This window comes from Gossypium hirsutum, chromosome A01 (assembly GCF_007990345.1).
Source record: "Gossypium hirsutum isolate 1008001.06 chromosome A01, Gossypium_hirsutum_v2.1, whole genome shotgun sequence".
In the NCBI taxonomy this organism is placed as follows: domain Eukaryota; kingdom Viridiplantae; phylum Streptophyta; class Magnoliopsida; order Malvales; family Malvaceae; genus Gossypium; species Gossypium hirsutum.
The window spans coordinates 100,839,023-100,856,549 of NC_053424.1; the positions used below are offsets into that span (position 1 = coordinate 100,839,023).

General features: G+C 31.9%; 1 protein-coding gene across 2 annotated transcripts; it reads right to left on the minus strand.

The window, feature by feature from the left end:
* Positions 1–12,672: 12,672 nt before the first annotated feature.
* On the minus strand, positions 12,673–14,658 carry LOC107917047 (2-phytyl-1,4-beta-naphthoquinone methyltransferase, chloroplastic). 2 transcript variants are annotated; one of them, XM_016846437.2, is made up of 8 exons: positions 14,413–14,658; positions 14,260–14,324; positions 14,104–14,194; positions 13,951–14,039; positions 13,656–13,789; positions 13,482–13,543; positions 13,237–13,336; positions 12,673–12,881 (listed from the first exon to the last, which is right to left on the minus strand). In XM_016846437.2, the coding sequence occupies exons 1-8, from the start codon at positions 14,530–14,532 to the stop codon at positions 12,781–12,783; spliced, it is 762 nt and encodes a 253-aa protein (XP_016701926.1). In that variant the 5' UTR covers positions 14,533–14,658; the 3' UTR covers positions 12,673–12,780. The 2 variants fall into 2 exon arrangements, with proteins under 2 accessions (XP_016701926.1, XP_040967139.1); XM_041111205.1 differs by having other exon boundaries at positions 12,673–12,876; positions 14,413–14,611.
* Between the last annotated feature and the right edge of the window lie 2,869 nt (positions 14,659–17,527).

Consider the following 17,527-nt stretch of genomic DNA (forward strand, 5'->3'; position numbering starts at 1 on the left):
CCCACACGGGCAGAGACACAGATGTGTATCTCAGCCGTGTGTGACACACGGCCAGGTGACACGGCTGTGTGTCCCCTAATACTTTTATAGAAATCAAATCAGTAGCTTCACACGGCCTAGCATGTGACATCCCGAATGAGGTCTATGATATGAATTTATGCTTATGTGAAAGTTTCGTGAAGAAATTCTATGCATAAAATGTCTAATTGAACTTTAGGGACCAAATTGAATAAGATGTAAAACTTGCATTCTAGAAGATTTAAGCATGAAATTTCCTTAGATTATGAATTAGAGGGTCCTAATTAGCAATTTGACCAATTTTTATAATTTTGGACAAAAATGGACATGTATAGGAAAAATTTAAAAGAAAAACCCTAAGGGCATTTTGGTCATTTGGTAATTAAAAGAATAAAAAGGGAAAATCAAAGCAAAAATGTGTCCATCTTCTCCATGTGCTAGCCAAATTTCTCAATAGCCATAGCTAGGGTTTTGTTCAACATTTCCAAGCTTGATTGTAAGTGCTTCCTAGCTCCATTTTTAATGTTCTTTGCATTTTTGAAGTCTTTGAAGCATGATCTACCTATTGCTAGCTATATTTTAATCTAGGGTTCATGTATGAAATTTGACCTATGTGTAACATGCATGTATTTTGTTGATTAATGGAGGAATATAAATGTTTGATGCATGATAAACACCTTTTACTAGGTGATTTTTAGTGAAAACATCTAAAAAGGGGACTTATTTGTAAAAGTGGAAAATTGGATAGTAATAATGTGAAATAAAGGAAAATATGGGCTGATATGAGCATATTAAAGGTTCGACTAGGCTTGAGTAACCAAGAAAATGCATGCATTTCATTTTACGAGCCTAGGGACTAAACAGTAAATAAATGGAAAGATAGAGGTGAAAAGGTAATTTACCAAAGCATGAATTATGGATCGATTTGCATAATATGATTAATAAACAAGTTAAATTTGACATTTGAGATCAAGAAAAATGTGAATCGGGTCTTGATCGAGGGAAGAATAAAGTATATGATGATTAGGCTCGATTACCATCATTTTTGTACCGAGGTAAGTACATGTGTAAATAATGTGACAATATGGTATGTTATGTTGTGTTAACATAATGTGATAATTATTTATTGCTTATTATGTATGCTATGTCTAATAGTACTATGGTAAGCATGAATGATATTATGGTCGTTACCCATGACGTCACGAGCAAGTACAATAGAGGTGCAATGTGCAAGTGAGAAAAACCCCATTTGAACCTTAGGAATAGTCTAGGATACAAGTGACATGTCACTAGGAATTAAAAAGTCCAAACTCGTTGAGTGGTCAGGGTTCGTGATATATATGGCATCCGAGCTCGTTGAGTGGTCCAAGTTCATTATGGATGAGAGCATCTAAGCTCGTTGAGTGGTCTGAGTTCATAATGGATGCGATACATGTGATTGAGTTCCAGGTAATGGTTTTGTGTGTCCTACCGGTGGCAAGGTAATCCTTGAGTGGTCGGATACCTGACAGCTTTTGTGAGCAGCCCATGTAGTTACACCTTGATCAATAGCTTATACAAGCAAGCCTGTGAGTAGCTCCGTGGTGAGCGTTGCATGATATAAGGTAGCTTCGGCTATGTATGTTTATGTGGCACTTATGTGTAAGTTTCTGTTTATTCAATAGTATTCCGAGTGTTCAACGGATATTATAATAAATGATGCGATGAAAGTCCCAAGATGGCATGGTAATGAAGGTAAAGTTATTTGATATGCTACGGATATGTATAAGTACGTACGTTATACTCATGAGTGATGCCTTATTAAAGGATGGTATATGACAAAAAGTATATTCACGTATATATATATATGAACACTTGATAAATGAGCTAGAATGTTTGAATGATGAATAGTCTTGGTGGTTATGCTATTATGTCTTGCATGATTATGGTTTATTAATATTGCATATTATTTGCATGTGGACTTACTAAGCTTAAATGCTTACTCCCCTCTCTTTTTCCATCATTTTTAGTTTCGCCAAGCTAGCTTGGGGATTGGAAGTTGTAGGAGCATTCGATCATACTATCAAAAGAATATAGGGTATAGTGAATTTGTTATTTTGAGTATGGTATGTATAGGGGACTTGGTTATTTTGTGATATGTGTCATACTGTTTGGCCAAATTGTGAAGGCCTATGATATTAATGATTTATTTTGTGATATGGCTTATATTTGATCATTGGGTTGCAATCTAGTTACCCATGCATGCATGTATTAATGCGTTGATGATGTGATATGTTATTGCTTGGTTAATGTATGATAAAGTATAGTCTAGATGCTAAAATATAAGGGATGACTTAATGGCTTAAAATGACTATAGTCATGAATGTATAATTTGAAGTTATGGTAACAAGTTTGATATTGCATGAAATTGGTGTGGAATGCTTCTAAATGGTGTAACAAAATGAATGTGTAATAGGACGACATTATGAAGATGTGAAAGTGCCATGGTGTTGGATATTTGAGTGTCTAAATATGTCATGTTGCATGCTATGAAATATATTTGAAAGTATGAATGATTAAGGGTGACAATTGGCTTGGAAAATAGCCTTTAAATGGTCCATACGGGTAGACACACGGGCATGTGTCTTGTAACACCCTTAACCCGTATCCATCGCCGGAATAGGGATTCGGAGTATTACCAAAATTTACAGATCATTTAACAAAAATTTCGCTTCACATAACATTCATACTTGAAATCAATCAAATTTAATCATAGTGTCCCTTATGTGAGCCATCGAGGCCCAGAATATAGATATCGGGACTTAACCGAGAACTCAGAAAATTTTTCGAAAATATTTAAAATTTTTCAACACTGCAAGGGGTCATAGGCTGTATGGTCAGATCGTGTGGTTCACACAATATTCACGAAGTTATCATCAATTCATATGAAATAACACATCATGAAATTCATAAAATTAACAAATGGCCACTAAAATTTAGTTATACAAACTCACAAGTATGATTTTTGTATTATAACGATAATCATAATTTCATAATAAATATTCCAAATAAAACATTATATCATTTCTAATTCAACATTTATCAATTATAATCGGGCATGTGATCAATTTATACAAAAGTCATTCATATATATATGTATATTTTCCTCCTCCTCCTCTCCATCCACATCCTTAGTATAAACAACACACTTGTAAGTAACATTATCCATAATTTTCACTATCTATTTATGTGAATATTCAAGCTATCCATCTGTGTCATAGTCACTAAATTATTTTTATCTTGAGCTACAGTACTCAAAATTAAGATCCATAAATTTTTCCAGAAACTAGACTCATATGTCTTCTTACTATAAAAATTTCATAATTTTTGGTTTGGCCAATTAATACAGTTTATTCATTGAAGTCTCCCCTGTTCTGCAGTCTGACAGTTCCAACCCTTCTTCACTAAAAATTAATTATCTTCTCGTAAAGGATTCGAATGATGTCCTCGTTTATTTCTCTTGAAAATAGACTCATTCATAATTCTAAAAATATAAATTTAAGCCCTTAATTATTTTTATTCAATTTTTTATGATTTTCCAAATTCACAATAGGGGAACCTGAAATCATTCTGACCTTGTCCCACAAAAGTTATTGTATCTCATGATTTACAATTCTATTGCTTACATAATTTACTTTATAAGAAACTAGACTCAATAAGATTTAATTTCATATTTTATTCATCCTCTAATTCGATTTCTACAATTTTTGGTGATTTTTCAAAGTTAAACTACTGCTGCTGCCCAAAACAGTTTTATTGCAAAATGTTGATTTCCATTTTGCCCCAAATTTCACAATTCATACAATTCACTCCTTTCTCAATTAACCCCTAAATTAAGATAATTTTCTCAATTAATACTTTTCTAGACATTATAAGTTATTTCATAACTATTGAAATTTAAAATTTCCACATAAAACTCTAACTTCAAACTCTTTTTACAATTAGGTCCCAAACATTCACTTTCTATTCAATTCTTTCAATAAAATCAGAATATAAACAATTTAAAGCTCTAATTCCATGCCAAATCATCATATACTTCCAGAACTCATCTATAACAACTTCAAAAATTAGCCATGGAATCAAAAACTAATGAAATAGTAAGTTGGACCCAATTGTAAAGGTCCAAAAACATAAAAATTTCAAGGAGAAAGCAAGAATTAAACTTACATGAAGCTAGAGTATGAAAACCAGCTTGAACCCCCCTCCATGGCTATTTTTCAGCTGATGAATATAAAGAGAAATGAAGAGAATTCTAGATATTCCAATTTAGTCCCATTTTTATTTAGCCCATTTTGGCAATTTTCCAATTTTGCCCTTATTTCACCCATTTCCTGATTTTTCTCAGCTATTGCCACATAAAATATCTCCTTTGGGCTTATTTGCACTTTAGTTCCTTCCTCATTTGACAATTGAGCTATTTAATCCTTTTAGCAACTTTTACACCTTTTTCAATTTAGTCTTTTTTATTTAATTAACCACCCAAACGTCAAAATTTTCTGACTAAATTTTATTACTACCTCACCAACACTCCATAAATATTTCTAAAAATATTTATGGCTCGATTTATAAAGTCAAGGTCTCGATACCTCATTCTCGACCCAATTTACCTAATTAATTCTTTTAAATCACCAAATTCACTAATTCAAAAATGTTTTTATATTCACATTTGACTCATAGGTATTAATTTATTAAATTTTCAACTCACTCATCGGATTTAGTGATCTCAAATCTCTATTCTCGATACCACTGAAAATTAGGCTGTTACATGTCTAGACCCTGTGTAACACACGGTTTACCCCACGGGCGTGTTGAAAGGCCGTGTGTCCCCTGCACTCTATTTTTGTAAGTCAGTATGTTCAGTAGTAAACACACGGGCTAAGACATAGGCGTGTGTCTTAGCCGTGTGAGGGGCACGACCTACCCACATGGGCGTGTACTCTGGCTGTGTGAAGTTTGCACCTTTTTATGAAAAATTCATTTAATTTTAATTGACCACACGGTCTGGCCACATGGGCGTGTGATGCGGCCGTGTGGCCCTAAATTGGTGCTGACATCATAGTCAAAGAGCTACACGGCTGGAGGACATGGGTGTGTAGAGAGCACATGGGCGTGTTCCCTGTCTCACACGGGTGTGTGGCTCTATATTAAGGAAAATTTTCCAAACTTTTCTAGAAGTTCCTGATTTAGTCCCGGTCCTTTTCCGATGGCTATTTTAGGCTTCGTAGGCCCATATTATGGACAATTTGTGTATGTATGAATGAATTTGTTTTAAAGAAAAATATTATAGCCCAACTTTTTTCATGAATGTATGAGTACAAGTTTGGTAATGTCTCGTACCTTGTCCCGGCATCAGATACGGGTAAGGGGTGTTACAAGTATACCCTTTAAATTTCACATGGCCTAGCACACAGCCTGGCACACAGACGTGTGGTTGGTCATGTGACCTGAGTCAGTGTGTTACACGGGGTCAGACACGGGCTGAGACATGGCCACATGATCCTATTTTGAATGCCCACACGGTCTGAGACACGGGCATGTCTCTTGGTTGTGTGAGACACACGGCTTGACCACACGGGCGCGTGTCCTCTGCACTTTGAAAAATTTCAATGTTTTTCTAAAAATTTCTTGAGTACTCGGTTTAGTCTTGAACCACTTTTAATGTCTATTTAGGGCCTCGAGGGCTCGTATTAAGGACTGTATAAATGTATTTGAAATTTTTTTGATTTGATTGATAATTGATTATGAAATGTATGATTTTTTAAGTTGTAAGTTCGGTAATGCTCGGTAACCCTACTCCGGCGTCGGATACGAGTTAGAGGTGTTATATTAATAAAATAAGAAAATATCATAAATTTCATCATCTTTCACAAAATTAAATCCATAGAAACCCTACTAAGAGAAAATAGTTCAAGCAAACTTTGTTGGCTTAATTAGGTATGTTTTCTTGTCCCGTTTTTAGTAAATTCTGATATCATAATAACCTAATCTAGCTATTTTGGGGACTAATTTGCAAAGTTATCAAAGTATTAAAGTTTTTCCATGGATTAATATGCATGAATTGTGAAGTTTTATGGTAGAAATAGAAAGTTTGTTGATAAATAAACAACTTTTGTAAAGGAAATTTTAATGAAATTGTGATTTAGGGAGTAAATTGAAAAGATGTAAAATTCATGGAAAAATTCTAATTTTTGTCAAATACATGGACTATTATTGTTATATGAAAAATTTGGCTAGGCTTGGAAGAAGGGTTAAGTTGCATGAAATTAATTTTACGAGCCTAGGGACAAAATCATCATTAATTAAAAAGTATAGGGGTAAAATAGTAATTTTTCCTAGGATTTGAATTGAATTGAATTGATTACGAATTGCATTAAATCGAGTTAAATTTACTCTTATAGATCCAGATAGACCAAATACGGAGTTAGATCGTGGAAAAGAAAAAGTATCGGATTAGTACAATTACATACATAAACACTTGTCGAGGTAAGTTTGTGTAACTAAATTGTGTATATTTATTTGCTTGAATTGAATGTTGTGTATGTGATTGTATTGTTGCTATGAATATAAAATTAATATTATATCCGACAATGCCTAACAAACATCAAGTCCCGATTGAATAAATAAAATTTGATGGATATAGGATTTCCTATATTGGTTGTGGTATTGTATATATTACGGACACACCACAGCTCGAAAGAGCGTCCCGATATTAGCCCTCTTGAGCTTTCCATTATATGGTTCTTGCGAGCTTCCTGTTAATAGCTCTTCGGAGCATCCCGATCGATTGTGATCCTGCATGTGTTGTGGACACATCGCAGCTCTTATAAGCTTCCTGATATATGGCTCATTGTGAGCTTCCCAATTAAAGGCTCTTTGTGAGCTTCCTGATTAATGGCTCTCCGGAGCTTCCCAATATGGCTCGCTTGAATTTCCTGATATATGGTTATCCGGAGCTTCCCAATTAATGGCTCTTCTGAGCTACCTGTTATTGGCTTACATGAGCTTCCCAATTATGTGCTTTAACGAGCACTCCCAAATATGAATTGACGGATTATAAACTCGTACACTTTGTGTATACTACCCGTGTATCCATCGATATTTTAAATGGTTCAACGGACAAAGTTTTAATATAAGTTAAGACGAATTTTCAATGAGATATTACCTGTATACACCTGAAAATTCATAGAAATTTGATATTTGATGAGCTCATCCTTGATTTTTTTTATATTCACATGAAATACTTGACTAACATGTTGATGAAGTTGTATGTTTAGGCTATTAATCAATTTCTTGGATGCATTTTGTATGCTTATCTTAAATTTAAATAAATGATAAGTTTATTTCATGTTATGTGAACTTACTAGGCGTTGAATACTTACTTTGTTTATTTCCTCTGTTTTATAGTATTTAGAAGCTCGTAAAGGTTGGAAGCTGGTTAGAGCTACATCACACTATCCTTCAGCTCGTTTCGGTATAAATAACAAAAAATTCTTTTGGGTATAATGGCATGTATAGGTTAAATTGGCCAAATGATGGCATATAAATATTGGTTGAAACTAGCTATTGGTATGGCTTGTGTTTGGTATATTTGGATATGTAAATATATGGCCCAAACATGTTTGATGTGTGTGTTTGAAATGGTTAAAAAGGTGGAAAGCACATAGACCTATTGATGATTGATTTGAGATAGCATAATTGGTAAAATATGCCTATATGCATATATGTGTATTTGGTAAGTTTGAACACTTGAACATATATGATAATGTGTCATGAACGAGACTTCATTTTGGCTTGTTTTAATGTATTGAATTGGTTGGTAAATGTATTAAAGTGTTGATGTAGGTGAAAGAAAAATTGGGTGAGAAATAAGGCTAGGAAATGACCTTATTTTGGCCATACGGGCAGAGACATGGTCATGTGCCTCAACCGTGTGTGACACACAGCTTGGCACACGGGCATGTGACTTGGCCGTATAGCCCCTACACCTAATTAATGTAAATTAAAATGTTCACACGGCCTAACACACGGACGTGTGGCTTGGCCGCGTGACCCAAGTTAGTAACCACCCTAATTTGGATATGGGCTAGGACACGGCTGTTAGTCCTTATTTCGAATGTCCACATGACCTGAGACACGAGTGTGTCTCTCGACGGTGTGAGCCACACGGCTTGACCACACGGGCGTGTGTACCATGCACCTAGGAAAAAAATAAAATTTTGCAAAAAATTCTTTGAGTAGCCGGATTAGTCCTAACTTATTTCTATTACAAATTTTGGGCCTCGAGGGCTCATATAAGGGACAATATGATTGTTTATGATTGATTTATGATATAAATGAGAAATGATATAAAATTTCTGTATTTAATCTGTTTATTTTGGTAATTCTCCGTAACCCTATTCCGGCGACGGACATAGACTAGGGGTTTTACACCTTTCATCACAACGAGGGAACCTTTACTAATCATTAGAACCCTACTTTTAGCTGTGTACTTGTACCCTTTTGAATCAAGAGTACTCAATGAAATCAAATTTATCTCCCCACTTTCAGCTGTGTACTTGTACCCTTTTGAATCAAGAGTACTCAATGAAATCAAATTTATCTTCAATTCTGGTACATGTTGTACGCCACTAAGTGTTCTGACGACTCCATCAAATATCTTAATTTTGATCATGCCAATACTTGCAATTCTACATGAGGTATTATTTCCCATCAAAACAACACCTTCAAACATTGTTTCATATGTTGTAAACCAATCCCGATTGGGACTCATATGGAATGTGCAACCAGAGTTGAGGATCCACTACTCGTTTACTTTAGAGTTGTCACCAGAAATAACTAAGAGTTTACCATCGCTGTAGTATTCTACAATATCAGCTTCACCAGATTGTTCTGGTTGTTTTCTCTTTTGATTCGCCGCCTCCTTTTTTATTTTGTTTTGCAACTTATAACACTCAGACTTAATATGTCTTTTCTTATGGCAGAAGTTACAGGTTTTACCTCTATTTGAATATCTCGATCTACCCTTAGATTTACTACGAGAATTTCGTTCATGTGTCTTCCCATGATTATCATTAGTATTTTATTATTGTCTCCCATGAGTAATGAGACCCTCTTTCTGAGAATCGAATCCAGGCACAAGATGTTTTATCTTGTCATAAAAGGCTAAACATAAACTTCATCAACTATGAGAGATTCACCCTAAATCTTTTTTATCATACTAAACCTTCATGGCCTCTAGGTACGAGAAAATTTCTTTAAACATAGTTAACTATTTGTGCATAGACGCACATTTCTCCAAACAATGAGCATAAAGACGCATATTTTATATCCAACTTGTTAGTTAGGGTTTTTGACATGCATAGCTGCTGCAGCTTTGCCCATAATGCAACGACGGTCTTCTTCTTCAACCTGTCCTATAAAATTTCATTCGACAGATGTAGTTGTAATTAAGTTAAAGCCTTTCAATCTTTATGCTTCTTCTATTCATCCGTCAATGTTGAAGGCATCTTATCTAACCTTAACAGCGCATTCTCTAAATCCATCTACGCAAGAACTGCTTGCATCTTTACCTGCCACAATGCAAATCTGGTGTTACGATCCAATAGTGAAATATCATACTTCATTGTCACCATTAGACAAGCAAGCTGAAAAAGCTCTAATACCAGTTTGTAAAATTGAACATCGATAATGGCAAATATAAAATATCGCAAAGTAATAAGAAAGAAAAATAACACAGATTTGATATGGAAACCATTTCAAGAAAAAAACCACGAGCAGAGAAGAAGAAAATTCACTAATGCTGAAAATTGAATGATACATAAGGAGTTTCGACTACATCTATTTAAAGGTTGGAAAATTTATTCCAAATAATGTCAAATAGAAGAAGTGTAGTTTAAGCCCTCTATAGATCCTTTAGTTTTACCACTGTATTATTTCTTTAACAATAATCCAGGTCATACAACTCTAACTTGATGGCACTATATGCCCTGGGTTCCTACACCACCCACATAACCTTGGTTGGTTTTTTTACTCCCGAATATCCATGTTGTCATGTATCCGAGTAAATGTCGGTCGACCTTTTGGTTTGCACACAATGATCTATTGGGTAACAACTTGAATGGAGTGTTTTCTCACTACCACTTTCAACTCCTACAATTTCCCACTCACCCATCAAGCATCTCGGGGTTCCGGGATATTATTTTCTGAAAAAATTGGATCGAACTCAACCTCTGTAAGCTACGGGTGATCAAAACTCAATTGCATTTGAAAAAATAAAAATAAAAATTTACAAACTAAGAGTTAATCAAGTAGTTCGAGTTTTGATTTTGAATCGAATCAAATTTTACAATTCGAATAATTCAAATATACGATTGTTGCAAATATTAAATTAAATAATTATTAACTTTGCAACTCAAAAAATTATAAAAAATCTAAAGAATATATAGAAAACTTAAAAAATATAAAAAACCTTAAACCCTAACCCTAAACTATAAAACAGTAAAATCAACAAACTCATAAGCTTAACCCCACTTTAATAAAAATAAAAACCCTAACCCTGAAAAAATGGACAAGAAGAAAAATGCTTCTAGGTAGAAGCATTTTCGGCCTAATCCCATAATATTTCTAGAAACTGGCCTAATTCAATAATTTTTTTTTAAATTAGCATTTTTGAAAAAGAGGATCCCTATTTCTTTACAAATTTCTTTTTTTTAAGGTTAATATATATGTTGCAATTAAATTTTTCGATTGACACTTTAATTTTTTGTTTTAGACTTGGACACATTTTGGTACCTTTATAGTGGCGTTTTAAAATTTGTTAACGTGACATTAATAATCAATAGAAAGTTGGTACATGACAAGCTTAGTCATGAACACATGACAATTCATAATAAAATAAAATAAAATAAAATTTCAAATATGTATATAAATTTATTTTACCTCGATAATTAACTTTTTGTTTGGATTTTGAAATTATTTTTAAGTAATTTTATATATTTTTAAAATTTTTAATAAAATATCAACTTTTATATATTATTACTTGAAATTTAAAAATATATAAAATTTAGTTTTTAAAATATATGAATTAATAAAAATTATAAAAACTATTTCATCTCTAGACTAAATAAGGACAAATGGTTATTTGAATTTAGAAGAGCTTGAACATTCGTTTATCCAAATTGCTTTTTGACTTCCTTTTTTAGTACAATTATATATTTTTAATTTTTTATATTATTATAAATTTCAAATTAAAAAAATGTAAAATCTAATTTAAAAAATAAATTTATAAAAAATTATAAATTATTTAATGTCCAAAATAAATATGTACAAATGAATGTCCATATTTTGATGAATCTGAATGTTACTTTCTCTAGATTCATCCCGAACGTATTTTTTTTAATAATTTTGTATATTTTTAATTTTTCTAAAATATTAAATTTTCTTTTTTTTTTTCATTTTAAAATATAAAAATATATCAATCTATAAAAAATATAAAAATTAATTCACATCTAAAAAGAACATGGACATGCGGAAGTCCAAATTCAAATACTTCTAGATATCTTTTTATCCAAGTTGATTCCAAATGTGTTTTTTCTAATAATTTTATAATTTTTATTTGTTAAATATTAATTTTAATTCCTGAGGTTTTATAAACAATTCATCTGTTAGTATTTGATATTATTATATGTTTCGACATTCATACCAAAAAAAAAAAAACAAAACTATATATATATGTATATAATAACCAAAAAAATTAACACGTCTGATTGAAAGTGATTAAAAAGGCATGTTTTACATGATCAAGATTTTAGCGAATGCTTCCCTAAAAAAAAAAGGGAAAAGCAAATGTTCTAAAAAATATCGCCATCCGTGCTCAAAGATTATAGATGACAAAATAGTTAGATTATTGTCGTGCAAAGCTGATAATTTAGTGGTATGCATAAGAAAAATTATGTTGAATATATATTAGTTTTGTTGAAAGCAATATAAAGAAAAATCCGATTCAGTTCGAAAAATTCGATAAAAAATTCAAATTTTGAATTAAATAGTTCAAGTTAATCGAGTTATTTGAATCAACTCGAATAAAAAATAAAAAATTATCGATTTAACTTCAATATGAATTACATAATTCGAGTTATCTGAAAATTCAAATAAAAAATAACAAAACTACGTCATTTTAAAAAATATTTAGTTAAAAAGGCAAAATCATTATATTGTTTATGTAGTTAAATAATCTTGTACTTAGTCTACTAGTTAAATAATCGGTCCATATAAACGCAACATTGAGTATAAATTATAGGATTCGTTAACTTGACTCGATTCGATTCGAAAAAAAATTCAAATTGAGTTCGATTGTTAAAATAAGATTCATCAACTCGACTAGCTTGAAATTTTTTGACTCGAGTTGATCGAATGCTCACCCCAATATATAGGTGATTTGTATATTTCTTTGGGCAAGAAGGCTTGGGGTTGGGGTGTTCTGATTCCCGCTTTGGAGTAGATCCAAGGCCTAGTTTAGCTAATCTATGGACACCCCTTCCGCTTTATTGCAAATTTGATGCAAAACTAAAGCATTATTCTTTTTGTAGATTTCTCAATCATAACACTAAGGATTCATTTCAACAACAAAATCCACACTGCATTTAGAAAAGGTTAGGAATTCATATGCATGAAGATGCTTTCTTCCTCAACAACTAAACCGAACATCAAATGCATAAAATTACTTTAACGAGCGGCTACTAGGTTCCCCATGAGGCCTCCGCCTATCTCGTAATGTCTGGCATAAGAAAACCCTGCATCTAAGGCCAGTTTCTCCAATTCCTTCCCTACAACAGAGGGCCAAGTATTTATTCAAAAGCTATTGTCATATCACGTCCTCCCTAAACTTCGTATCAATGGTTCCGACAGTCTGAGAACCCATACATACTGCATAGTTTCGTATGTGGATACAGTAGTTTCATTTTTGCAAAGAAACATATCTATTTTACAAAGAAAATCTGACTAATACGCTACTGATATAGATCTAATAGACACTTTAGTTACGGGAATTTACAACTTCCTAAACAAAGATTAAATGAAGTTAGATTTCAAAGACTTAATTTGATGACATCTAGAAAAACGAATCATCATGAAAAGAAAATAATTCAGCATAAATAGACATAGGCAATTGAAGGAATGAACCTGTTAAAAATTCATCAATGGAAGTTTTCAAATACTGGTACTCCTTGGCAAGGCCGTAAACTGTTGCCGTTGGTACTACAACATTATCAATCATCCATTCCTTTCCAAAAGAAAAACTTTTGATCGTCAATGGCATCTTTCAGAATTGAACTTAATGTGCAACAAGTGCAAGGTGACATTCGTCACTACCGCAACTCTTTACCATGTTCAAAAATCTAAAAAGTTGGGGCAGTGGTGGTGTATACCTGAAACAATGCAGTAAATGGCTGCATGCTTTTATTGAAGTCGAGGATCGACACCCTTGAGTCTGCAGAAAGAAGCAACCTTTAAAGTATTTTCAATTTTCCATCAAGTTCAATTAAAAAGGAAAACCTATATGCCAACAGGAGAAACAGAAGATTTGAGTATAGTCTATAGACCAGGCTTTAGAACTCGGAACATCTCCTGCATAGCTCGACGTTTATCAACCACATTGCGCAGCCCATAACCCATAGTAATAGCATCAAAGTAACCATTAGAAAATGGCAAATCGAGTGCATCACCTTCAACCCATCTAGATTCAATTCCAAACACAAATTATGTCATGATAAGACAAAACTTATAATGGTTTTATGCACAATAGAAGATAAGTTTGTAATACTTCACCTATGACCTCCATTATTGAAAGAGCATATTCATACTAGTTAGTTAACAACAAGATTTACCAGTGCTCACTCAATGTTATTGTAGCAAGCCTTTGAAAGCAAGTATTGGCGTGATGAAGCAATTGATAGTTGTTCTTTCGAGAAATCGAGGCCAATTACCTACACACTTAGCAACTCAGATACTATTTGTATTTTGGTATAATAAAATTCAAAACAAGCATACTTTGCCGTCGGCACCGGCCTTCTCAGACATGAGGAAAGTTAAATCCCCGCTTCCACAGCACAAATCCAAGAGGGAATCTCCCGTTTTGGCCCTGTTTCAGTGCTTGATAAATAAAAATTCAACGAAACAAAAAGGGGGAGAAGTTTGAATACCAACCCACTCCATGATACAGCCATGCGTTTCCATATACGATGCTGACCCAAACTCAGCAAATCATTCAGCTGCAAATGTTATCAAAACCAAAGGCAAAAATTACGAGAAGAAGAAGAATGGGTGAATAAAAGGATAGAGAGGTGAAAGATGGGTTACGTTATCATAAACAGGGGCAATGCGGTTAAAAAGCTGCTGGCGGTCGCTAGCGCAACGAACCGAATGGCGCTTGAACCGGGAAGTTGGTAGGAGTGGAACTGAGAATTGAAGAGAATGCATTTTCTGTTCTTTGTCTGCTGAAGTTCCGAATTTTTACGTCTTTTTATCTTTTAATGTACATTCTAAATACCGACGATCCAAACCAGGCCATTACTATTTAGGGCTTAAGTTGAGACAAAGTCCATCATCTTCACGGATGCTTGGACTGTTGTCAATTTTCATAAAAACTTCTGTCTATTTTTTTTCAATTCTTAGTATTTTTACTTTTCAAATTTTAAAATTTCGATTCTCATCAAATAATAATTGTTAAATTTATTAAATATTATTATATTTTCAAATTTTGGTATGCCAAACATATTATTATATATGTAATGTCATGTCAGCTTATTATTTCCACATAACACTCATTAAAATCCAGTTAATGAATTATCGAATGTCATTTTTGTTAAGATTAAAATTTTAAAATTTGAAAAGTATAGGGACTTACAATGATCTAGTTGAAAAAAATGGACTAAGTCTACAACTTTACACATAGTACAGAAATAGTACTTGAATTTAACTGCTACTATTTAGGGCAATACCAAAATTTGAAAATTAGAAAAGTACAAGGACTAAAATTAATCAAATAAAAGTATAGGGACTAAATTCATAGCTTTTTCAAAGTACATGTACTAATAGCAGAATTTAACCTAGTAGAGGTGATATCGGTTCGGTTCGGTCCAGATTTTTAGATTTTTTGAACCATCTATCATTATTCGGTTCAGTTCTTGGTTTTTTCAAATTAATTTTTTGTTTTGATTTTACTTATTTTGATAAAATAAGCTTTGTTTTATGACTTTTGACTATTATTTGACAAAATTTCAAAGGTATTTTTTGTAAATATTTCTAAAAAGCAATAAATTTTCAAGAACTTTTAAATTATTTCATTATTTTAAATATAATTTTTTTATTTTTATACCATAAAAAATTAAAATGAAATATATTTTAAATAAAAAACAAAATTCGATTTGGTTTTGAATAATCGCGGTTGTTAAACTTTCATTTCATAAACTGTCCAAATATCTAGGTTTGGTTTAGTTTTTGGTTTGGTTGATTTTTTTGCTTAGCCCTAGATTATAGCCTTTCAAATAAATAAATAAATAAATAAATAAATAAATAAATAAAGGCACAATGTTTTATTTGACTCTTTAACTTTACAAAAAAAAATTAGTCATTCATTTAAATTTCGTTTCTTTTACTTCTTGAATTTGCGCTTTTTGTTAAATCACCCTAAAATAGATGTGAACATATATCTGACTACCATGTAGATGTCACATTAGCAATTAATTAATTTTTGATATTTTTTAAATTTTTAAAAAATTTATAATATAATTTATTTTTTACAAAAAAATTTAAATAATTATATATTTTTAAATTAAAAAATTAATTAATTGTTGATGTGACATTCACATGGATTGCAATGTTAGCAAAGTTAACATGTATTGAGAGCAAATATTGAAGTTACATGAGAATCCAAAATCAATCTTGTAGTATTTTCTATGGTCAAATTTGAGTAGACTTTTTGAGATGCTCTGACAGATTTTTGGGTGGTTCTTGTGCCCAAATTATAGATCTTCAATTTCTTTTCAAAATGGTTTTTGAATCGCTTGATTTCTAGGTTTGTAGTCCAAGATATGATCGTTTTCGTAATGCAATGTAATTCTCTACGAGAAATTTGAGATTAATTGTTGGGTTTCACGAGAGTAGCTTCAACTTGACTTTTCAAGACTTTCCGACCATATTTTTGAGCGATACTTATCCCATATCATATATCTTCGAGTCCTCTTAGAAATGGTTTTTGAATCATTTGATTTTGAAGTCTATAGCCTAAAATATGGTTGTTTCCGTAAATGAGTACGATTACAAATTAATTTCTTTAACTTGTCAAAGCAAATCAAAACATAACAAATACTAGATTATTGATGTTGTATTGTTCTTAACTATCGAATGTGATTCTAAATGCATTAAAAATTTTAAAATCCCGCGGTGCAATCCACCATGTTTTTCAATCAATAAGTACCTGATGCTTAATCTAATTACCTATTTTTGCTACATATTATTAAAAAAAAAAAAACTATCAACTAAAACTTAGTGTCGTATAAGAATGTTGTCACAAGCACAACTACTACGTTCACACAAACACAAATCTTAGCAACTATATTAAGGACTTGAAAAAAAATTATTAGCCAATAACAATGGATGATTTTTTTTTATCACTTACAAACAAATCAAATATAAAACCTTGTTCTGTTGGCTTCAATGGAAAATATAAATTTGAGATTTAAAAAAAAGAAGAAGAGAAGACCAATATGAGCCGCAACAAAATTAGGAAGAAATTGGTAGGAGTTTTGTAATAAAAGCTAGTATTTAAAAAAGTTACATTTATAATTGTGACTTATATTTATTACAAAGCAGTTAATTTGAAGATCTTCTAAAGCATGATTCAAAGTTTAATAAAAGTAGAAAAGTATAATGACAAATTTAACCTTTAACCTTTATATTTTTTGTCAATTTGATTTATTAAATTTTACCTTCAACTTTACAAAAAGAGTCAACTCGTTTTCTTAACGGAATGCTGACTAAAACATTAAGTTTTTAACAATGTTGATGTGGCAACCCATGAGAGAATTTACATGTACTTCATGCTAACATGACACTATTTGTCTTATATGCTACGTCACCAAATAATTTAAAAAATTATAAATATTCAAAAAAATTCAAAAAAATATAAATACTTCATCAAAATTCAAAAAATTAGCATGAAGTACACATGGATTGCCATGCAGACTATGGTGTTTAAAAATTTAATGTTTTAGTTGGTATTCCCGTTAATTTTTTTTTACTCTTTTTCTAAATGTTGATAGTCAAATTTAACTCTTTTTAAAAGGTTAAGGGCCAAATTTAGCTAAAAAAAAAGAATAAGTGTCAAATTGATAAAAGATGCAAATGTTAAGAGTTGAATTTATCATTATGCCAAATAGAAATAACAATGTAGTTTAACTTTAATTTGTAATTT

Excerpts from the sequence above, each read along its gene's own strand:
- LOC107917047 (XM_016846437.2), bottom strand. The coding sequence starts at position 14,532 with ATGCATTCTCTTCAATTCTCAGTTCCACTCCTACCAACTTCCCGGTTC. Across the intron at positions 14,325-14,412 it reads TTGCCCCTGTTTATGATAAC|CTGAATGATTTGCTGAGTTT; the intron begins GTAACCCATCTT and ends TAACATTTGCAG. Across the intron at positions 14,195-14,259 it reads ATGGCTGTATCATGGAGTGG|GGCCAAAACGGGAGATTCCC; the intron begins GTTGGTATTCAA and ends GCACTGAAACAG.